The sequence below is a fragment of the Vombatus ursinus genome, unplaced genomic scaffold, assembly GCF_900497805.2.
Source record: "Vombatus ursinus unplaced genomic scaffold, bare-nosed wombat genome assembly UNPS02014807.1, whole genome shotgun sequence".
Taxonomy (NCBI): Eukaryota; Metazoa; Chordata; class Mammalia; order Diprotodontia; family Vombatidae; genus Vombatus; species Vombatus ursinus.
In genome coordinates, this window is record NW_020954585.1 from 49,418,338 (window position 1) to 49,440,274 (window position 21,937).

The following is a 21,937-nucleotide window of genomic DNA, read 5'->3' on the forward strand; positions in this document are numbered from 1 at the left end:
TACATTTTAATTTGATTCTGGATAAACTCAGGAGTGGGGGCCCTTCTGCAAATTTGAAATCTCTGATATACCCTATCTCAGTTCTCTTAGAAATTGTAAAAATACTAAGAAAAAGAGGAATCAAATTAATTTCCAAGAGACTTCAGCATTAAATCAGTATCCAATCTGCAGGAAGTGAAGAATTTCCATAGTCTAATGAAAGATAAAGATACAGTCCAAGAACATAAGAACTCTGGGGGCAAAGTTTTCAAAAACAGGGCTCCAAAATCTTCACAACCATGTGAAAACACAGTCCAAATAACTAAGAGAAATGCAGATTAGAAAAACATTGAGATTATATCTCATACATATCAAACTGCAGAGGGAAGAAGGGGGAAATAAATCAATGATGGAGGAGTTATTGAGTAGTCTAACACTAATATATGTCAGTGGAATGATGGACTGGTCCAACCTTTCTGGATAAAAACCAGAGTTGTGCAAGAAAAGTTACTAAACTGTTCATAATTTTGGAATCTTAAGTTTCCATTGCTGAGTAAATATGGTAAAGAAGTCAAGGACAGAAACAAGGTTCCAATATATACAAAAATACTCATAGTAGTACCTTATATAGTAGTAAAGGCAGTTAGGAAATCCAATGGATAAAATGGTGGACTTGGAGTCAGTGAGACCTAAGTTCAAATCTAGTCTGACGTTTACTAGTTATGTGACGCTGGGCAAATTACTTTGTCATTGTCTGCCTCAGTTTCTTCATCTATAAAATGGGGATAATACTAGCATCTACCTTCCAGATTTGTTATGAGGATCAAATGAGATAACATTTATAAAGTACTATGTAAATGTTAGTTAATATCATTATCATAAGATTTGAAATCAAAATGCCCATCAATTGGAAAATAGGTGAATTAACTGTTGTAGAGGACTGTAACAAAATATTATCGTGATTTTAAAAAAATGACAAATAAGAGAAACATGGGAAGATACATATGACTTCATGAAGAATAATAATGATAACAACAATAATAACAGTAAAAATATTAGTAGCTAACATTTTATATAGTGTCTGCTACATACCAGGCACTGTACTAAGCACTTTACAATTATTATCTCATTTGATCCTCACAACAGCTATGGGAAGTAGGGGTTATTAGTAACCTCATTTTACAGTTAAGAAAACTGAGGCAGAAGTTAAGGGTCACACAGTTAGTAAGTATCTGAGGCTGGACCTGAACTCAAGTCTTTCTGACCCCAGGCCTGGCCCTCTGTCCACTGCTCCACCTAGCTGCCTCTGAATGAAACAAGAACCAGAAGAGCAATATACACAGTGACTACAAAAATGTAAATTAAACAGATCATTTTTAAAAGGAAGCTTAATTCAAATTAATTGAAAAAATAATAATGATCATATAGAAGAAATAATGAAACAGATCCCTTATCCTCAGCAAAGGATAGGCAGGGAAATACTATGGCATAATGTTACATATAGTACCAGAAGCACTATTTGAGATGATTTTGCTTAACTGTCTTTCTTTGTTAAAAGAAAGAGAGTCCAATTTCATGGACAGGATATGGTAGGGTAGTGGAAGGGTAAGGAGGGGACAGAGCTAAAAAAATTGTGAAATAATAAAAAATATCAATAAAACTTTTTAAAATCTAATAACAATTATAATACTAGACATCTGCCCCATTCATGACATAGCCATATCCCCCAAGAATGTAAAAATTCAAAAATACTATACTTTGTTATATATTCACACTCAGATATGGAAATCATTAAGAACAAAAAATGTCTGTTGCTTAAAGATGTCCCATAAAGAGTCCATAGGGCTCAAACTCAATTAGTCTGATTGTTCTCCCTGCCTCCAGTACACAGAGGTAATGTAATATAGTGGGAAAAGCACTGAAGTTGGAGTCAGGAGAGATCTAGGTTCAAATCCTGCTTCCCATACATCACTTACTAGCTGCGTGGCATGGGTAAATCTCTTAACTTCTTAGAGCCTCATGCTTAAAATGGGTACAGTAATATCTCAAGTACCCTCCTTACTGGGTTGTAAGGATCAAAATTAGATAATTTATGCAAAGCACTTTATACACCTAAAAGCACCATATAAATTTTGACTTATTTTGCTTCATTTTATTGAATTAAATATATCTGAATCTCCAATTTGGAGAATTGGACTAGAATCTCCAATCTGGAATGGATTAGGAGTCTGTACAAGTATGGCTCCAAGGAGCCCATCTCTTAGAAGTTGATCCTGCCTTGAGATTATGGAAACAAAACCATTTCTCCTTTCCTGATCTTGACTGTATAAAACTCTCTGTTCTAAAGAAACACTCTATTCAGGAATAGGAGTTGTAGGGTTAGAAAGAAGCTGAGAACTAAGGAGACAAAGCATAAAAGTATATGCCATAGGACCTGCCAAGAAGAAATGCACACACCAAGAATATTAACTACCATAAAATGAAAGGATTTCCTGCATGATTTTGGAAGTCTTTCCATCATAATGTTTACCTTCATTTCTTTTAGCTTTCATCATGTAAATGATGGTGTTATTTGTATGGTTCTGCCCTAAAATCTTTCACTATGGTATATTTTCAAAGGCCAGAAGAGCACTTATGTCCAGAGAGCTCAGTAATTTAGCAGCCATCTGACAAAAAAAAATGTCACTTAATATTTGCTTTTGTCATTCCAGACCTTCAGAGTTTAATTCACTGTTCTCTGTCATTTTCATTGCAATTTTGCTATGTTACCACAGGATGACAGTGGTGCCCATTGGTCTCAGGTTACAAGGAATGAGATTCAATAAGGTTGCTCTCTTCTCATAACACCATACATCTCCATACCTTTCTATTAAGACAGCAAAACATAAAATTTAAGCATCAAGCAACAACTCCTTTAAATGACTTAAATAAATGAGAAAAGGAAAGGAACAATACAAGGTAAAAGTCTTTCCCATTAAGTTAAGAATAGATACAAATGATCTGAAAATATCAAAATGAGTACCAATCGTCAATAGCTAGTGTTATATTTGGTAGTAACATTTATATCTTTCTTAGCCAACTTACCTCATTTTCTCTACTCTTAATATTCCCCATACTAAACTTGGTATACCATGATCATATGTGGACTATATAACCTCTAGGAGCTTCTCTCTTAGCTGCCACTTTGAAAAGTTGCTTCAGGGAATCTTTTCCATGACCTAATCATGGTACTGTCCTCCTTTAGTGTTTCTCTATGCTCTCAGTTATATTATTGAGAATATTTGGAAGAATAAGACTATACTCTTCAAATATCTCAAAGGTTGTCATATGTAAAAGGGACTGGACTTGTTTTATTTGTCCCCAGAGAACAGATATAGAACCAATGAGTTCAAATTAAAGAGACATTTCAGCTCAATAGGAGCAAAATAATTAGAGCTGTCCAACAATGGAATGGGAGCTTCAGGCCACAGTAAGCTTCCCATCATTGAAGTCTCAAAGGAAAGGTGAAATAACTACTTGTCAGGGATGCTGTGAAAGGGATTTATGCCTCAGGCATCGGTTATGGTATATGAGGTTCCTTCCCCTGAATTCTATAAGTGGTTCATGGTCCTACTGTCTGCAACTTTCACTGCATTTTTACTGATTTTCACCATAAGAAAAGGTTAGAATAAAAGAAGGAAACTAAGCAGATCCCTGAAAAATGCTTTCACTTACTATGCATGCAACCCCCCCAACTCTTATCAACAGCAAAAGTAAAGACTTTTTACCAGAAACAATACCACTCAGTAACTCAGTATTCAAACTCAAAATTTTCTATTTGACAAGAAGTGCCGGGGAAACTCAACAACAATTTAGCAGATATTTAGTTTTTTGAGATGAGAGGCCAAGATGATGGAGTGAAGGCAGGTACTTGCCTGAGCTCTGCCCCAAACCCCTCCAAAGACCTTTAAATAATGCCTAAAACAAATCCCGGAGTGGCAGAACCCACAAAAGGATGGGGTGAAATAACTTCCTAGCCCAAGACAACTTAAAAGTTTGGCAGGAAAAGTCTGTTGCACTGGGTTGAGAGTGGAGCACAGTCCACTGCAGCATGGACAAGGCCCCAGTAAGCCAGGAGCAGGTCTTGGAAATAAATGAATCAGCAGCTGCAGTGGCTGCTTCCAGAGCTCTAAGCCCACAGATGGTAAGGGAGTCAAACAGCTGATCAGAAGGAGATTAAAGAGGTCTCTTTGTTGGCACTTAGGGCAGGACTCTATCGCTTTGCCCATACTCAGATCCAGGTCATAATCTCGGGTGGCAGTTCAAGGGCAAGGAAGAGTACTAGGACACCCCAGCTTGCCACCACAGTGGAGCAGGGACCCTCATCACAGTTCCAGGGCAGAAAAGAGTGCATGTGGTCACTCACAGACCAGAGCACAGGTCAGAAGAGTAGTAAATACACCTCTCTTAAATCTACAACTTTAGCAAAACTGAAAATGTACAGGTCCCTAGAAGCATATCTGAAACAGCTACACAAAACTCCTGAAGCTTGGGACAGTATGCCCTCTACCCTGGAAGCAAAGCCCCACTTTAGTAAAGAGTTAAAACAAGAAAAAGGCTGGGAAAGTAAGCAAACAACAGAAAAAATCTGACCATAGAGAGTTACTATAGTGACAAAGAAGATCAGAAGACACACTCAGAAGAACACAGTAAAGTCAAAAATTCTTATATCCAAAGTCTCCAAGAAAAATATGAATTTGTCTCAGGCCATAGAAGTGCTCAAAAAAGATTTTTAAAATCAAGTAAGAGACATGGAGGAAAAATTGGGAAGACATATGAGAGTGATACAAGAAAATCATGAAACATTAGTCAACAACTTGGTAAAGGAGACACAAAAAATACTGAAGAAAATAATGTCTTAAAAATAGAATAGGACAAATGGTAAGAAAAAATAAAAATAAAAAGTACAAAAATCCAATGAGGAGAAGAATGCCTTAAAAAGCAGAATTGGCCAAATGGAAAAAGAGGTACAAAAATTCACTGAAGAAAAGAACTCATTAAAAATAGAATTGGCCAAATGGTAAAGGAGGTACAAAACCTTACTAAAGAAAATAATTCCTTAAAAATTGAAATTGGACAACTGAAATCTAATGACTCCATAAACATTAAGAAACAATAAAACAAAAGCAAAAAGAATGAAAAAATAGAATACAACATGAAATATCTTATTAGAAAAACAACTGACCTGGAAAACAGATCTAGGAGAGATAATTTGAAAATTATTAGACTTTCTGAAAGCCACAATCAAAAAAGAGCCTACACATCATCTTTCAAGAAATTATCAAGGAAAACTGCTCTGATATTCTGGAACCAGAGGGTAAAATAAAAATTGAAAGAATCCACCAATCATCTCCTGAAAGAGATCCCAAAATGAAAACTCCCAGGAATATTATAGTCAAATTCCAGAGCTCCTAGATTAAGGAGAAAATATTGCAAGCAGCCTGAAAGAAACAATTCAAGTATCATGGAGCCACAGTCAGGATAACACAAGATTTAGCAGCTTTTACAATAAAGGATCAGAGGGCTTGGAATATGATATTCTGGAGGGCAAAGGTGCAAGGATTACAATCAAGAATCACCTACCCAGCAAAACTGAGTATAATCCTTCAGGGGGGGAAAAACCATTCAATGAAATAGAGGACTTTCAAGTATTTCTGAAGAAAAGATCAGAGATGAATAGAAAATCTGACTTCCACATACAAGACTGAAGAGAAGCATTACAAAGGTAAACAGGAAAGGGAAATCATAAGGGACTTCATAAGGTTAAATTGTTTATATTCCTACATGGGAAGATGATACTTGTAACTCATAAAAGCTTTCTTATTACTAGGGCAATTAGGAGGAGTATATATAGACAGAGGGCACAGGTGTGAGTTGAATATGATGGGATATCTTTAAGGGGTGAGAAAGAAGAATGCACTGTGAGAAAGGGAAAGGGAGAGGTAGAATGGGGCAAATTATCTCACATAAAAGAGGAAAGAAAGAGTTATTACAGTGGAAGGGAAGAGGGGGTAGGCGAAGAGGGAATAACATACGCACTGAATTGGGTATAGAAATTTATCCTACCCTACATGAAAGTAGGAGAGGAAGGGAATAATAGAAGGGGGGTTCTCATAGAAAGGACGGAATATTGGGGGAGGCAATAGAAGCAAAACATTTTTTAAGAGGGACAGGGTGAAAGGAGACAGAGAATAGAATAAAGAGGGGAGGATATAGTATGGAGGGAAACACAGTTAGCAATCATAACTGTGAAAAAATTTTTGAAGAAAGTTTCTCTGATAAAGGCCTCAAATATATAGAGGTCTCGAATATATAGAGAAATATAAAGGTCTCAAATATATATAGAAATGAGTCAAATTATAAAAAATAAGAGCCATTCCCCAATTGACAAGTAATAAAAAAAAATGAACAGTCGGTTTTCAGATGAAGTAATCAAAGCTATATATACCCATCTGGAAAATGCTCTAAATCAGTACTGACTGGAGAAATGCAAATTAAAACAATACTGGGGTACTAACCTCACACATATTAGATTGGTTAATAGGACAGAAAGGGAGAATGATAAATGTTGGAGGAGATGTAGGAGAATTGAGACACTAATGCCCTGTTGGTGGAGTTGTGAACTGATTCGACCATTACATAGAGCAATTTGGAATTATGCTCAAATATTTATAGCAGCTCTTTTCTGGTGGCAAAGAACTGGAAACATTGGGGTATCCCCACCAACTAGAGAATGGCTGAACAATTTGTGGTATATGATTGTGATGGAATACTATTATGATATAAGAAATGATTAGCTAGATGTTCTCAAAAAACCTGGAGACTTCATGAACTAATGCAAAGTGAAATAAGTACAAAGAGGAGAACATTGTACACAGTAACAGCAATATTTTAAGATGATCAACTGTGAATGACTTAGCTATTCTCAGCAATACAATGTTCCAAGACAACTCTGAAGAACTTATCATGAAAAATGCTATCCATCCCCACAGAAAGAACTGATGGAGTCTGAATACAGATCAAAGCATACTTTTTTTTTTACTTTCTTTATTTTTCTTGGGTTTTTATTTTGGTCTATGTTTTCTTTTATAACATGACAAATAAGGAAATGTATTTTGCATGATTACTTATGCATAAACTATATCAAATTGCTTGCCTTCTCGATGAGGGGAATAGGGAGGGAGGGAGAGAATTTGGAACTCAATTTTTAAAATGAATGTTGAAAATTGTTTTTACATGTAATTGAGGAAATTGATATATTAAATTTTAAAAACATATTTGTTCTTTTTTACTAAAAACTTATACCATACGCCACAATAGGCTCAAAATATATACATGACCTAAATATCAAAGGTCATATAATAAAAGGTGGACAAGAATGAGATTGGTACTTTTCACAGCTGAATATGAGTAAAAATTCAAATAAGAGTTAGATACAATCACAAAAGACAAAGTAGGTACTTTTGATTTCATGAAATTGAAAAGCATTTACACCAAAAAGAAAATAATCAATGCAGTTAATATAAGATGGGAAATATGGGAGGGGGGAATAAATCTTCATATCAAAGATCTCTGACAGAGATATCCAAGATGTATGGGAAACTAGTTCAGCTATTTAAGACCAATAACCAGTCAACAAATGGTCAAAGGATATGAATAAGCATCTATCAAAAGAATTAACAGCCATATGAAAGGTTACTCCTAATCATCAATAAGAAAAATGGAAATTGAAACCATTAAGGTTTCACCTCACACCCAACAAATTGCTGAAATGAATAGCCAATGTTGGAAGGATTAAAGAAAAACAGACACAATAATGTGTGACTGGAGGACATATGAATTGGTAGAACTATTGATTCTGGAAAACAATTTAAAATTATGCTTTAAAATACCTAAAATGACTATAGCCTTTGATCCCAAGATCCTACTATTAGGATCATCCAGCAAGATGATGAAAGATAGAAAGAAAAGACTCATACACAAAAACATTCATATCAACACTTTTTGTAGTAGCAAAGATCTAGAAACTAAGTGGATCATTATCAATTGTGAATAGCTAGACAAATTTTGACAGATAAATGGACCTCTAATTGTACCCTAAAAAATAATGAAATATAATTTAATTATACCCTAAAAAAAGTAAAGAATTCAAAGAACCACAAGATGATTTATATGAACTGATAAAGTTAAGTAAGCAGAACCAGAAAAACAATGATTACAACATAAATGGAAATAACAACAAAAGCAAAAATGCAAAACTTAATGCTATGCAACTCTTTTTTTTGCTTTTCCCCAGTATGTTTTTATTTTATTAAATATTTCTCAATTATATGTGAAAAATTTTAAGATTCATTTTTAAAAATCTTGAGTTCCAAATCTCCCTCCTTCCTGATTGCTATGCATTTCTAATGACCAATGCTTAGCCTTACAGAACAGATGAGAAAATGAATCTTCCCCTTTCTTTACAGAGGTGAGGAATTAAAGTGTGGAACACTGAATATGCTACCAGACTTAATTTGTGTATTGATTAGTTTTACTAATCTACTGTTTTTCTGTCTGGGTTTGATTCTTTATCACAAAAGATTACTGATAAGCAGTCAGTCAACAAGCATTTAAATAAAGTCAAAAGCATTTAGTAAGCACCTACCATGTACCAGCTAAGTGCTGGGATACAAAGAAAGACAAAAACATTCCATGCTCTCAAAGAGCTCACAGATTAATGGGAAAGATGCCATGCAAAGAATTATGTACAAACAAGATACATACAAAATAAAATGCAGATAATCTCATAGGAAAGACACTAGCATTAAGGGAGAATCAAGAAAGACTTCTTGAAAAAAGAGAGATTTAAGCTACAACTTGAAAGAAGTCAGGGAGGTCAGAAAGCAGATTTGAAGATGGATAGAATGTGAGGCATGGGGAATGGCCAGTGAAAGTGTACAGGGTCAGGAGATGGAGTGACTTCTGTGAGAAATAACAAAGAAGCCAGTGTCACTGGATTGCAGAGTATATTGAGATGATTAGGGTCTAAGAAAACTGGAAAGGTAGGAAGGAGCCAAGTTACGAAGATCTTTGAAAGTGAAACAGAGGATCTTAGATCTGATCCTGGAGGTTTTAGGGAGCCACTGGAGTTTATTGAACAGGAAGGTGACATGATCATGCTTGTACTTTAGGAAGATCACTTTGATTAAGAATTTACTATGTGCCAGGCACAGTGCTAAGGGCTAAGCATGCAAAGAAAGGCAAAAATAATCCCTTGTCCTCAAGGAATTCACATTATAATGGCAAAGTCAATACAAAGAATCAGTCAATTAAAGGGGACTCTAGCAAGAATCTTGCTGGCAGTGCCTATATCAGAGGACAACCTATTTCCTTTTCCTTAATATAGATGGGCAACAGAGGAATCCTTGAACTCCTGGAGGATAACCTTCTTTTGCCACATAACCCAGAAGATTTCAGTCAGCTTTTGTATAAGCAATGGACCCCCTGCCTTGTTGATTTGTGCTGGAATAGAATCAGCATCAAGCAGTTTGCCACATGAGAGGAACCATATGGCATTCAAAACTTCATCTTCAATTGGGAGTTTGGCTAGAGAGGGATTGATTTCAACCTGAAGTAAATGGTCAGTTGCTTCAGCATTGATTGATGACAGCCTGTTGAGGGTACTATGGAAGTGTTCAGCCCATCTCTATAGGATCATGCCCTTATCACTGATCAGTGGGGCTCTATCAGTACTAAGTAGTTGAGATGCACCAAAGGTCTTTGGCCCATAAATAGTCTTCAGGGTATCATAAAAACAATTTGGATTGTTAGTATCAGCATAAAACTGAATTTCATCTGCCTTTTTAATGAGCCAAGAATCCTGCATCTTTCTAAGCTTTCTAAACTTTGCTTGCACTTTACTTTTTTTGGCATTAAACATTGCTTTTTAGAGATAGGTGAACTATCCTGCTGGTAGACCCTGTTAGAGTTCTCATTTTTCATATAGTAGCTTCTGAATTTCCCCATCTAACTAGGTATATACAAGATACATACAGAGTAGATGGAAGATAATTTCAGGTGATAAAAGGTACTAATAGCTAGGAGAACCGGGAATGAAGTCCTGCAAAAAAAAATGGCATTTGGGCTAAGTCTTGAATGAAGCTAGGAAAACTAAGAGGTGGAGGTAAAGGGGCAGGTAAAGGAGTCAGCCAGGGGAAAAGAGAAAAGATTTGAGATAGAGTGTCATTATGTAGGCCAATGTGGCTAAATCATAGAATATAGATTATAATAAAGTGTAATTAGACAAGAAAGGAAGAAGGAAGCCAGGTTATGAAGAGCTATAAATGCCAAAAGGATGAGTTTATATTTTATCCTGGAGGTAATAAAGATAAAGGCAGGCTGAAGGCAGGAGGAGGGAGTTGACATGGTCAGACCCATACTTTGGAAAAATCACTTTGGAAGCTGAGGGGCCAGAGCGGGAAGAGACTTGAGGGAGGAAGACCAGTTATAGAGCAATAATAATAGTTGAGATGAGAGATAAGAGCCTGTCAAAGGGCATGTGAGACTAGGGAGCATATATGAGAGATGCAGTGAAGGTAGAAATTACAAGTTTTGGAAACTGATTGGATATGTGGGGTAAAAAAGAGTGAGGTGCTGAGGATGGCATTGATATTGCAGGCCTAGGTGACTAGGATAATCTTGGTACCTTCAAAAATAACAGGGAAGTTCAGAAGTGGGGAGAATTTAGGGAACAGAAAATGAGTTCTATTTTGGACATAACGAGATGTCCAAAACAGAGTCTGAAATATTTATAAGCCATCTAGTTCAAGATGTCCAAAAGGCATGGTTATGGTTATGGTTATGGTTATGTATTGTAGCTCAGGAGAAAAACAAGGACTAGATAGAGAAGATAATTGAACCTATGGAAAATGATAAGATCAAGTGAGATATTATAGAGGAGAAAAGGAAGAGGACCCAGGACAGAGTCTTGGGTGACACCCATGGTAATGGAAATGGCATGGAAAAAGAACTATCAAAGGAGTCTGAGGAGTAGTGAAACATAGAAGAACTAGGAGAGAGCCATTTCATGAAAATCTACAGAGGAGAGAGTATCCAGGAGGAGGAATAATTGATAACATGAAACACTACAGAGAAATCAAGAAGCAACAGGACTGAAAAAAGACCATTAAATTAGTCGGTTAAAAGACCACTGGTAACTTTAGATAGGATAGGTTCAGTTGAATGATAAGGTCAGAAGATAGATTACAGAAGGTTTGTAATAGAGAGAAAAAAGAGTAGAAGCACCAAGTGTAGATGGCTTGCAAAAGGAGCTTAGCCATTAAGGTGAAGAGAAATACAAGACAGCAGTTAACAATGCTAGGAGGATCAAGTGAGGGTTTTTTTTTTGTTTTGCTTTGTTTTAGAATTGGGGAGATACGGATATATTTGTAGGCAAGAAGGAAGGAGCCAGTAAACAGAATGAGATTGAACTTAAGAGAGAAAAGGGTAAGAATGGTGACAATTTGCTGGAGAAATCCAGAGGGGAGGATGGGAACAAGGGTGCAAGTAAAAGAGTTGACCTTGTCTAGAAGAATGGCTATCTCTTTATCCAAGACTAGAGTGAAGGAGGAGGCAGTTTGAATGATGTGAGGGATGAAAAGAAGGGAGAAGAAAACAGGAGAGAAATATTTTCAGAAATGAAAATGATGGGGGAAAAACATATCAATAAAAAAAGTCAAATAAATAAAAAGACAGTCAAAGTTTTTTGTTCCTACTCTTTCTGAGAGGTGAGCCCAGGTAGCAATGAAAACATCAAATAAATGCTTTAGAAAAATGATATAGGCATCACTATAAAGGACAAATTGGAAAGGGCAGGGTGTCAAAGCAGTAAGACAGATAAAGGTTTTTTATCCATCTGGGTCTACCAAAGTGGTTAGGACAGGGAATTTAAAAGACACTTACCTACCATACAAGGAAAACTTATGTGTTTAGCTATCTGCCCCCTGTGTGAACAAACCTGAACTACAGCATCCCTTGTCACATAATATAGCTATACCAGGAGATCCTGTCCTCTAACAGTCTATTTGTATTTAAACAAAACATCTAATAATCTTTTATGAGATTCCTTGTAGGAGATAAAGAAATATAGTCCTCATGTTAGTGCAATTAGGTCAATTTATAGCTAGTTGAACGATAAAACCCAAAGAATATTTATTAATAGCCTGATATCAAGTTGGAGGGAAGTCTTCAGTGGCCTGCCATGGAACTCTGTCTTCACCTTTTCCCCTTATTTAACATTTTTATTAATGACTTATATGATGATAAATGTCACGCCTACCAAATTTATGCATGAGAAAATTGCAAGGGATAGGTAATATGTTGGATGACAAAATCATGATTAAAAAAGATATCAAAATACTGGTATAATGAGCCAAAAATTATCATTATTAAAGTTTATGACTGTCTACAGGATTGGCTTAGTAGCAGTTTGTTTTTAAAAGCATTGGGAATTTTAGCTAATTCCATAATGAGATGCAATGTGGTATAATGGATAGAGAACTAGTTTCAGAGTCAGAAAAAACTGGGCCCAAGCCCTACCTCTGACACATACCGATTGTGTAACCTTAATCAAGACACTTAACTTTTCAGTGCCCCAAGGCAGCTCTCCAGGACAAAAAGTTGCTGAAAAGGTACCAGTCTGAAAGGGCCTGAAGCAGAGTAAAAGCAGAATTCAGAGCAACGTGAAAGACTCTGTTTGATTATGGGAAGAGTGCATGTTTTTATGTCCAGCTATGTGGCCCACCCATACCCTACAATTTCTTCTGATGTCCCTTGAGGTGGAGACTCCTGCTATTCTCTTTATTTTCCATAACAATCTAGAAGGCATCAGGTAGATTAGATTATTTATGTAACTCCAAAGGCCAGAACTAAGACCAATGAATCAAAGTTATAGGTAAACTAATAGATAACTCTCCAGAAATTAAAGCAGCTCAAAAATTCATGAGTTCCATGGCAGGCCACTAAAGACTTCCCTCGAACTTGATATCAGTCTATTAATAAATATTCTTTGGGTTTTATCATTCAACTAATTCATGAAATTGCTTTGAGAAGTTGTGAGTTCCCAGTAACTGGAAATATTCAAGCAGAAATTTGATAATTACTTCACAGAGAAGATGAAGGCAGGGGATTCTTAAACAAGGTAAGACATTGGACCATCAGGACCCAAACAGCCCTCCTAACTAATAGTTAATAATTCTAACTGATGATTCACCCACATCTGAAGTCATAGCAAGCAAATCCAGCAACCTTAGATATTCAGATTAATTCAGCTTGTTACTTAATTCAGAAAACTGAATTCTGTAACTTTTCCTTTTCATGTTTTTTTTTTCTTTCATGTTTTACCTTAACAAAAGTTCTTTTTAAAAATCTTCTATCACTTCTTAGTACCCATGTTAAAGAAATTTTCCACATGTTGAGTAAATGTTAGTGTACCCCTAGTGTCCAATCATGGTGATAGCAACAAGTTACCTGTTCCAGCAATAAAGAACTGAAATAAGGATGTTAGGAAGAAAAGGCAGAGAAGAGGAACTAAAAAAAAAAAGTTAAAACCAAATTCAAGTGCCTCCTGCCCAGAGATTCCATCATAGATACAGTAACTTGCCAGTAACAAAAATTTCTTAAAATTCTCTCTGTCTCTCTCTCTCTATACAAACACACACACACACACACACACACACACACACACACACACAATCTACCCTTATAGCACTTTGATTCCTTTTATATACTTACTATATTCAAATATGTATTATGGTTATCTATGTGTTTTATAATTCCTACTAGATTAAAAACTCTAAGGTCAGGGTCAAATAGAAACAATATTTTTTAAATAACTGATAAACAGAAGTATGTATAAAATGATTCTACATATATACATATTTGTGTTCAATGGTAGCCATCTCTGGGGAAAGAGGGGGAGGAGAAGAAAAAAAAGAAAATTGCATAATAACTTTATTATGTATTTAAAAGGATTAGCAAGTTGTGTATAATAGATTAGCAGTTTCGTGTGCAATCATTTTTTTTCTATTTTACTATATTATGGAAATGCTTGGTTTATTTCTTAAGTTCAGAATAAAATAAATAAAATTTTTAAAAAAAGAAATGAATAAACAAAATTTTCCTGAAGCAACATCTGTTCTTACAATTAATGTTCTCCCTTCACAGTGATTACTGGCACTCCTGAAAATTTTTAACACATTATCCCGAATTTCATTCTCTCTCCTTTCTTCCTGATCCCACAGGTCTCTAAAAAGCTTTTTCACAACTCCACCTCAACCTAACTGAGTAGGACTCCCAATCTTCCAGTTCACCATCCTCTTCATGAAACATTGTTCCTTCTCTGCAATATTACCAGGTTAAAGAAACCTCTCTGTTCCATTCATACAACCTGCCCAGAGATGTCCCTGACTATCCCTTTTAAACTCAATACTTAGCATAAGGGGACATCAGTTAGTAGTTAGGAAGGAAATGAAAACAGAGATTCAGATGACATTTGTGAATAAGGATTTTTGGTAATATAAATATTCAACAATATGGTGCTTCCTTTAATTGTACATTGTTGGAATTTTTAAAATTTCTCTTCTTCAAAATATAAGGTTGCCTTAAATATGAGATTATAGTATTCAGGTCAGATCATGATGTGTCAGTGTCCAATTCTTCATGACTCTATTTGGAGTTTTCTTGGCAAAGTTTCCTTGGTTTGCCATTTCCTTCTCCAGCTTATTTTATAAATGAGGAAACTGAGGAAAATAGGATTAAGTGACTTGCCCAGGGCCATACGACTACTGTTTGAGTCCACATTTGAACTCAGGTCTTCCTGACTGCGGGGCTGTCACATTATCCACTGCACCACCTAGTTACCCAATACCATATTGCTAAAGTTCTATAAGTAATTAAATGCAAAAACATTAGCATATTTTCTTCTCATTTAACTACATTAGTTACTTTATCTTTCCTTTTCTCATGAATACCAATGATTACCAGTGTGGCATGGGTGTGACAATATGCCAATGTTGGACTCTAAAGAGTCAGCAACTGATACAGCTACTCTTACTCTAATATTCAGTATAGTCCTGAAATATATTTTATGGTTTCTTCTGACTCCATAGTTTGCATAGGCATCTACAAAACAGTGTCAGAAATAATATGCTTGTTAACAGGTCAAAAGATCTCATAGGCATCTCTCAAATCTCTGTTAGTCCAGAAGTCACACTTCCAAAAGTTGAGTTCTAGCTCCTCAGTGGACAAAGCTAGTAAAATACATGTAGTTGCTTTCATTTTGAATAAAAGGTTTTTATCTCAATTACAATATCACAAGGCTTTAAAAAAAACAAACATTTCACAAATAAACATATATAAAATTATCAGATAATAAATTATTCATGAGATAAAATTTAGAAATAATAGTCCTAGGTATAAAAACACTTTCTAAAGTTAGATTTGAAAGTTTTCCTAGATAAAACTGTTCACCACACAAAGGATTCACTTAATACAAACTAGTCATAATTTCAGTTTTAAACATGCAATTTTTGCTAGTTGCTTGATTTTTTTTCCAAATGTGTCATGAGAAACTGAAGAAGTATTTCAAGAAATTCAAAATAAATTAGTAAAAACTTTGTCTAGTTATACAGAAGTAAAATAGTACTTATGACTAGACTCCAACGTAGTCATAAGTTTTCCACTTAGAATGCTGTATTTTATCTGATAAGATTCAAGAAAATGTCATGTAACACTCCTGTGCATATGACCAACTCATCATCCCATCAGAAATCTCTATAGCAGCACCAGAATTTTCATTTTCAAGATACATGAGCTTTTGTCAAATAGTGACATCTCCCCTGTAATATGAATTTTCAATATGATATAAAAAATGATGGATATATCACACATTTCAGAGAGCAGAGAACAGCAACCTGTCAATGAATTTAAAATTTGTGACAACCTATTTGAAGTTCTATTCTCTAAAAGACCAGTACACTTTAATAAACCATATAATGTCAAACAGTTGCAAATGTTTTTGTTGAATATGTGGAATAAGTTCTTTCCACAAAATGTAATTGTTGCTTCTGTTGTTTAAAAGACATGTTATCTTTTCATTAGCATTTTTAGTTATAAAAATATAAGTTGGTAGTCCTATAAATTCCTATTTGTAGATGAAATTGATAAAAAGTTGCCATTTCTGTAACATATGCAAAAGAAAGCATTGGCTGACTCATCCCCATTATTTAAACTTACATATAAACCTTAAAGACTACCATATTTACTGATCACAAAGAAAGGTGCAAGTTACAGTTAATCAGAAAACAAATGGAAAAACAAAAGAAGTATTAATTAAACTGATTCAGACACTTTTTACTTAAGCCTATGTCTTCTGACAATTTAAAAATATAGAACCACTTTTAAATGTTCTCAAACTAAGCCAAACAACAAAAAAGCACAGTGACATTTAAAACTTCCAAATAGAATTAACAAGCAGTATAGTACCAGCAATACAGCAATTTCCGTTTTCATATAACAAAACAATAAAATCATTCATTTACAAAGGCCTTAGAAGTAGTTTAGAGAAAAATGATGATACCTAAAATAGGAGCAGATTAAGAATAGGAAACTTATTATTAAAAAAGAGAATAGTTTTTCCTCCTGAATTAAAAAAATCTTTAAAAATGGTAGATTTCATATAATTATATAAATTCCATAAACACAGAAGATCAACAGAAACAATGATACCCTCCTTCCATATATAGTTATCTAAAATAGATTATACACAGAGTTCTTCCCTATGATATTCTACAAAACTGTCAGTGAGTACCTAGTTAAGTTTCTCCAAAATGGCTAAAAGGAAAACAGCTACATTACTTTTTTTTAAAGAGGTGGTGTTGAAGATTTTTATTTGTTTTTTAAAAGGCCATTAAGCTTTAATGAAATAGGATGTTAAATGGAATAGAGTATGTTCTTGATTTAGAATAAATATTTCAAAATAGAAAAAAATTATATTGTAAATATTCATTAACTTTAGCATTTCAAGTCACCAGACCATCTTTCCGCACTTTAGAAATCACTACTGTGTTCAAGCACAAGTAAAAGTAACATAGGGGCCAAAAATCAACAACAAAGTGAGAACTCCATTTAAACTTCTGTACAACCAGTCTTAACACTTGCTCTGTTACACATCCAAATGAATTCGACAATTTAGGAGAACTGAGGGAGTGGAGGGAGGAAGAAGAGAGAAAAGGGATGAAAATAATTGATATATAAAGTGAGGTGACATTTTGTAGTTTCTGTCTATTGGTGGCTTGTCATCCACGATTTAGAGATTCAGTTGCATGGAAGAGTCTCTGGTGTGGAAAAAAACCTAGGTATGAACCAATTACAATTTTGAAACAGTTAAATGTTCCCTGGCAATTCCAAAAAAAGAGAGTGAATGATAATAAAATCAAAGCTCATCTACCAATTCTCAATTCTAAAAGGATTTTTACATGTCTAAGTTAGTTTTCCTTAGGACTATGTGAGCCTTTTTTCTTGACTTTTCTCTGCTCTGATCTTTTCATTAAAACACAGTCTAAAGTTAACCCTTTGTCCCCAGAAATAGGCTCAGTTATTCTTTTCACCCAACTTTAGAGATACATAAAGGCTGATGAGTATTTTATTAATAAAGCAATGATTCCTCAAACAAAAAGATGGTAGAAGAAAGAAAGGAAGACAAGGAAGGGAATTGGGCTTGGAGCTAGCAGCAAATATATACAGAAAGGAATTTACAGGCATTTGCATTACCATGCAGAAAATACTTATTGATCACAAATCCTATTCCAGTTAATTCTTTAATGAAAAAAATTATCATTCTTCTAAAGTAGCATTTCTTAGTTTCTAAGGAGACAGGACAAAACATGTCTATATGAACAAAATATCTCTGGGTCCTACCTTGTGCCAATGCTTGAAACATGTGGAGCTGAAGCAAGAGAAACGCCCACCATCCACGACAGAAGAAAAAGAAACATAAGTTGAACTTTATCATTTGTTTTCTCCAGCTATTCCTTCGTGCCATAACCTCTCCTCCGACTTCTCTTCCAATCATTATATTCTCCCTGACAGCCTTCAGATCCGAATGCACGTTTTCATCATCATCCTTCGCAGCCCACTGTGAGGCTGGGCTTTCTTTGGTTAAGTGGGAACTTGTATTCCCGTTGCTCCTGTGCTGAAGTTTGGGGGATACTGGCTTCTCTTGTTCATAGGAGGCAAGGACCTGGTGGTTTGTGCTCACTTGGCATGCAACCCGAAGGCAATACTCCGTGTGCATGACTGTATTATAATCTCCATATAAATCAATGTATCTTGTAGAAGTATTGATTGCACCAAAACAACCAGTCAGAAATGTGAAACACATGTTTCTCTGCCTTGTCACATCCAATGTCTTCCACACAGGCTGAGACAGTGCAAGTTTACTGACACTGGCTAGTATTTCGGTAAATCTGGATCCTTCATCGCAGCACTATAACAAACACGAGATTGTTCCATTTTACCCAGCCAGCAACTGAAGACGGCAAGCCAGAGAGTACCTTTCATATACCGCAAAGAGGACGAAAACTATATTCCCATTAGATTTTCACTGATCATGGTAGTTTCCAGATTTCAATTCCCTGTGAAATATTACATTCTTTTACCACTTCGGGGGAAAAAAATAACAAATAGAAGAAAAGGGACGGAAGGAAGCACTCTCATCATCAACCTCCTGTAGGGACGGTTTACTTCAGACCACTGCAAAATTAGCAGGGTAGTAGATAGGGGAGTCTCCAAACATCCTCCAACCTCTTAAATGCATGCACCCAGAAATATGCAAGTGTACCCGCTTTCCTAGGACACAAAAAAGCTCTGATCTGTACTGGGAGCAGGCAGAGGAGGGTAGGAGATGAAAAGGGTTGTCTCGGGCAGGTAAGTGGCTTAGTCCTCGCTCGGGTTGCAACCGGCCTGGCAGGGAGGGTGGCCAGGTGAGGTGTGTGATGATAGAGAAGGCAGCTTGGGGGGAAAGAGGTAGACTAAGAAGTCACTGCGGGTGGGGATGGGTGTGGGTGGGTGTGCAGGAGAGGCTAGAGGAGAGGAAGAGGGAAGGTTTGCACCGGCAGGGAAGGGCGAGAGGGGAACTTTTCAGAGACAAGGGTTTAGGGCTGGGTAATAGAGAAATGAGAGGAGAGGGGAGGGAACACAGATCTGAGGGGAAATCGCCTGAACTCTTACAGGCAGTTCTGGAGGATAGTCGAGAACACCCAATCTTCAAAAGGGAGGTGTGGGTGAGGACAGAGGGTGAGGAAGCTGAGCACAGTGAAAGGGGGGGGCGAAGAAAGAGGAGGAAATTGAGGAGGTGAGGGACACCCCCTCCAGCCCAAGACTCCTTCCAGCAGCTGGCGCGGGAGGGGGATGGGGGGGTCCGCCTAGAGTGAAAGGCTCCATGACTTGCGGGGTATGGTGGGGAGGAGAATAAGAATGCTGGGGGCGGGGGTACAATCAGTGTAGCGGACCTGCTGAGGTGGGGAGGGCGAGGATGCCGGGGAGGGGGGACGCTGGGGTGATGAGCGAAAATGCTAGGGAAAAGGGACTGCTGGTATGAGGAGGGTAAGAAGGCTGCGGAAAGGGAGATTCTGGAGGGAGAGGGTGCGAATGCTGGGGAGAAGGGACTGATTGGGGAAGGACGGCGTAAGAATCCTGGGAAAGAAGGGGTTCCGGGGGGAGAGGGAGAGAAAGCTGGGTAAAGGAGTCTGTCGGGGTAAGGCGGATAAAGAATGCTGAGGAAAGGGGATTGCCGGGGTAAGGGGGGGTAAGAATGCTCGGAAGGAGGGTGCTTGGGGGGAGAGGGTGAGAATGCTGAGGAAAGGAGACTGCTGGGGTGAGGGAGGTAAGAATGCTGAGAAGAGGGGGTTCCTTGGGGGAGAGGATGAGAATACTCGGGAGAGAGGACTGCTGGACTTGGGGCAGGGGTTAAAGAATGCTGGGGAAAAGAGTGTTTGGTGGGAGGGGGCTGGGGAAAGGGAACTGCTTGGGAGAGGGGGGTAATAATGCTTAGGAGAGGTGGATCCTAGGAGAAAAGGGGGAGAATGTTGAGAAAAGGGGGACTGTTGGGGTTAGGGGTTCGTGGGGGAGAAGTGAGAATATTGGGGAAAGGAGACTCCTAGGATGACTAGAGTAAGAATGCTGGGAAGTAGAGGGGGTTAGTGGGGAAGAAGGTGAGAATGTTGGGGAAAGGGGATACCTGGGGTTAGGAGGGTAAGAATGCCAGGGAGAGGGCGTCCTAGGGGAGAGGGGGACAATGCTGGGGTGAGAGGACTGCTGGGGTTAGGGGGTTAGAATGCTGGGAGGGGCGTCCTGAGAGAGAGGGTGAGAATGCTGGGGTGCGGGGCGGGGAGTGCGTGTGCTTGCGCTTCACAAGTCACCCCACGAACTGCTCAGACCCCACCCCCCAGCCGCCCTAGAGGCCACGAGCAGCGGAGGAGTAGAGAGCGTCCCAGGGTCCCCCTCTGCCGCAACAGCTGGAGGTGGGAGGGGGCACACTAGGGAGCATCCCCTCGGCTGGGCATGGAGGTGGAGGGTCCCTCGCCCTCCCTACCTCCCTTCCCCGCCTTCGGGACGCACCGACGGAGTGCCCGCGGAGGGTCCGGGGGGCCGTCTCATCACCCACCCCCCGGCGCCCGGCTCCTTCCGCGGCGCTGTCCCCGAAGAAAAGTGAGACGGATCAGAGGCGCCTCCGCCCGCCAGCCCGTCCGCCCGCCCGCCGCCCTCCAGCCGCTGCCGCCGCCGTCGCCACGAGAGCGCGGCCAACACTCACCCGCCGCCGCCGCCGCTTCCCATTCACAGCCGGGCCACACGCGCCGCCCTCAGCCTGGAGCTGATTGGAGGAACCGAGGTGGCTCTGGCGTGTCCCGTTCTTCCCTCCGCTATTCCCCCCTCCCCCCCGCCCCGGCCCCGATCACCACCCCCCTCGGTTGTTTTCAAACTATCGGGGGCTCGCCCGCGTGGAATTTTGCGCCCTCCCTCTTGGGTCCCCTCAGGCCTCTTTCCTCGCCTGCTACGCCCCCTAGGGACCCGCAGTGGGGACTGCACCGCCCGCCGGGCGCCCTGGCTAAGGCATGAGGGTTGGGCTGCTTGGCAGCGACGGCCCGGCCGGCCCGGCTGCACTCGCTCGCAAGCCTAGGCGCGCCCGGGCATCCTGCGGCGCAGAAGGCAGACGGACCCCGCCCCCTCGGTCCCCCGGAGCTACTTCTGCTGCGGGGAGGGAGGGCAGAGCCGGGACTTGCAGTTGGCAAAGAGAAGAGGGCGCCTGGAGGGACGGGGAAGTTTCCGCTCGCACAGGTGCTTCGTCTCTGCCAGGTTCTGGCTGCAGTGGAGACTGCGGGCAGCCGGGAAGGAGCCTGCTTCGCGTCTCCCTCTCCGACTGAATCCAGCTGTTTTCCAGCAGCTGGAAAAGAAGGGGATGGTGAAATCATCCAGCAATGCTCCAGTAAAATGCGATCCTATGAAACACGGGGTGGGGCTCTTTCGTCTCCTTAACGAATAAAGAAATAAAACTTGGCCCCAATCTCTGCTGGCGCTTAAAAGAAGTCAGGGATTTATTTAGGTTTTGTGCGGTTTTTAATTGTACTTATGCAGTTATTTATCTATTTACTTTTTTACTATTTATCTGTTTACTTATCTGATTATTTGTTTGCTTATTTATTCATTTATAGAGTTTACAGGACCAGAAAGAGAGGTGAGAGGGCAGAAATAACGTTTCCTTAGCCTTAACGCTAGTCCCATTGCTTGCAACTCCACAAGTGCAGAGAATTGAAGGGTTCTCTCCTTCACCCCTAACTTGCCTGCCAGCTAAGGCTGGTCCCCAGGGTTGAAGTTCAGCCAG

General features: G+C 38.7%; 1 protein-coding gene across 3 annotated transcripts in view; it reads right to left on the reverse strand.

Moving 5' to 3' along the window:
• Positions 1 to 20,915, reverse strand: part of SDK1 (sidekick cell adhesion molecule 1) — a 1,114,226-nt gene extending 1,093,311 nt beyond the window's left edge. For 2 of the 3 annotated variants that reach the window (XM_027874762.1, XM_027874760.1), the window contains exons 1-2: positions 20,870 to 20,915; positions 17,977 to 18,692 (exon numbers count right to left, since the gene is read on the reverse strand). In XM_027874762.1, coding sequence (XP_027730563.1) covers positions 17,977 to 18,439 — 463 coding nt within the window. In that variant the 5' untranslated portion in view covers positions 18,440 to 18,692; positions 20,870 to 20,915. The remainder of the gene's footprint in view (positions 1 to 17,976; positions 18,693 to 20,869) is intronic. The other variant, XM_027874761.1, reaches the window with a different exon arrangement.
• Positions 20,916 to 21,937: the final 1,022 nt, after the last annotated feature.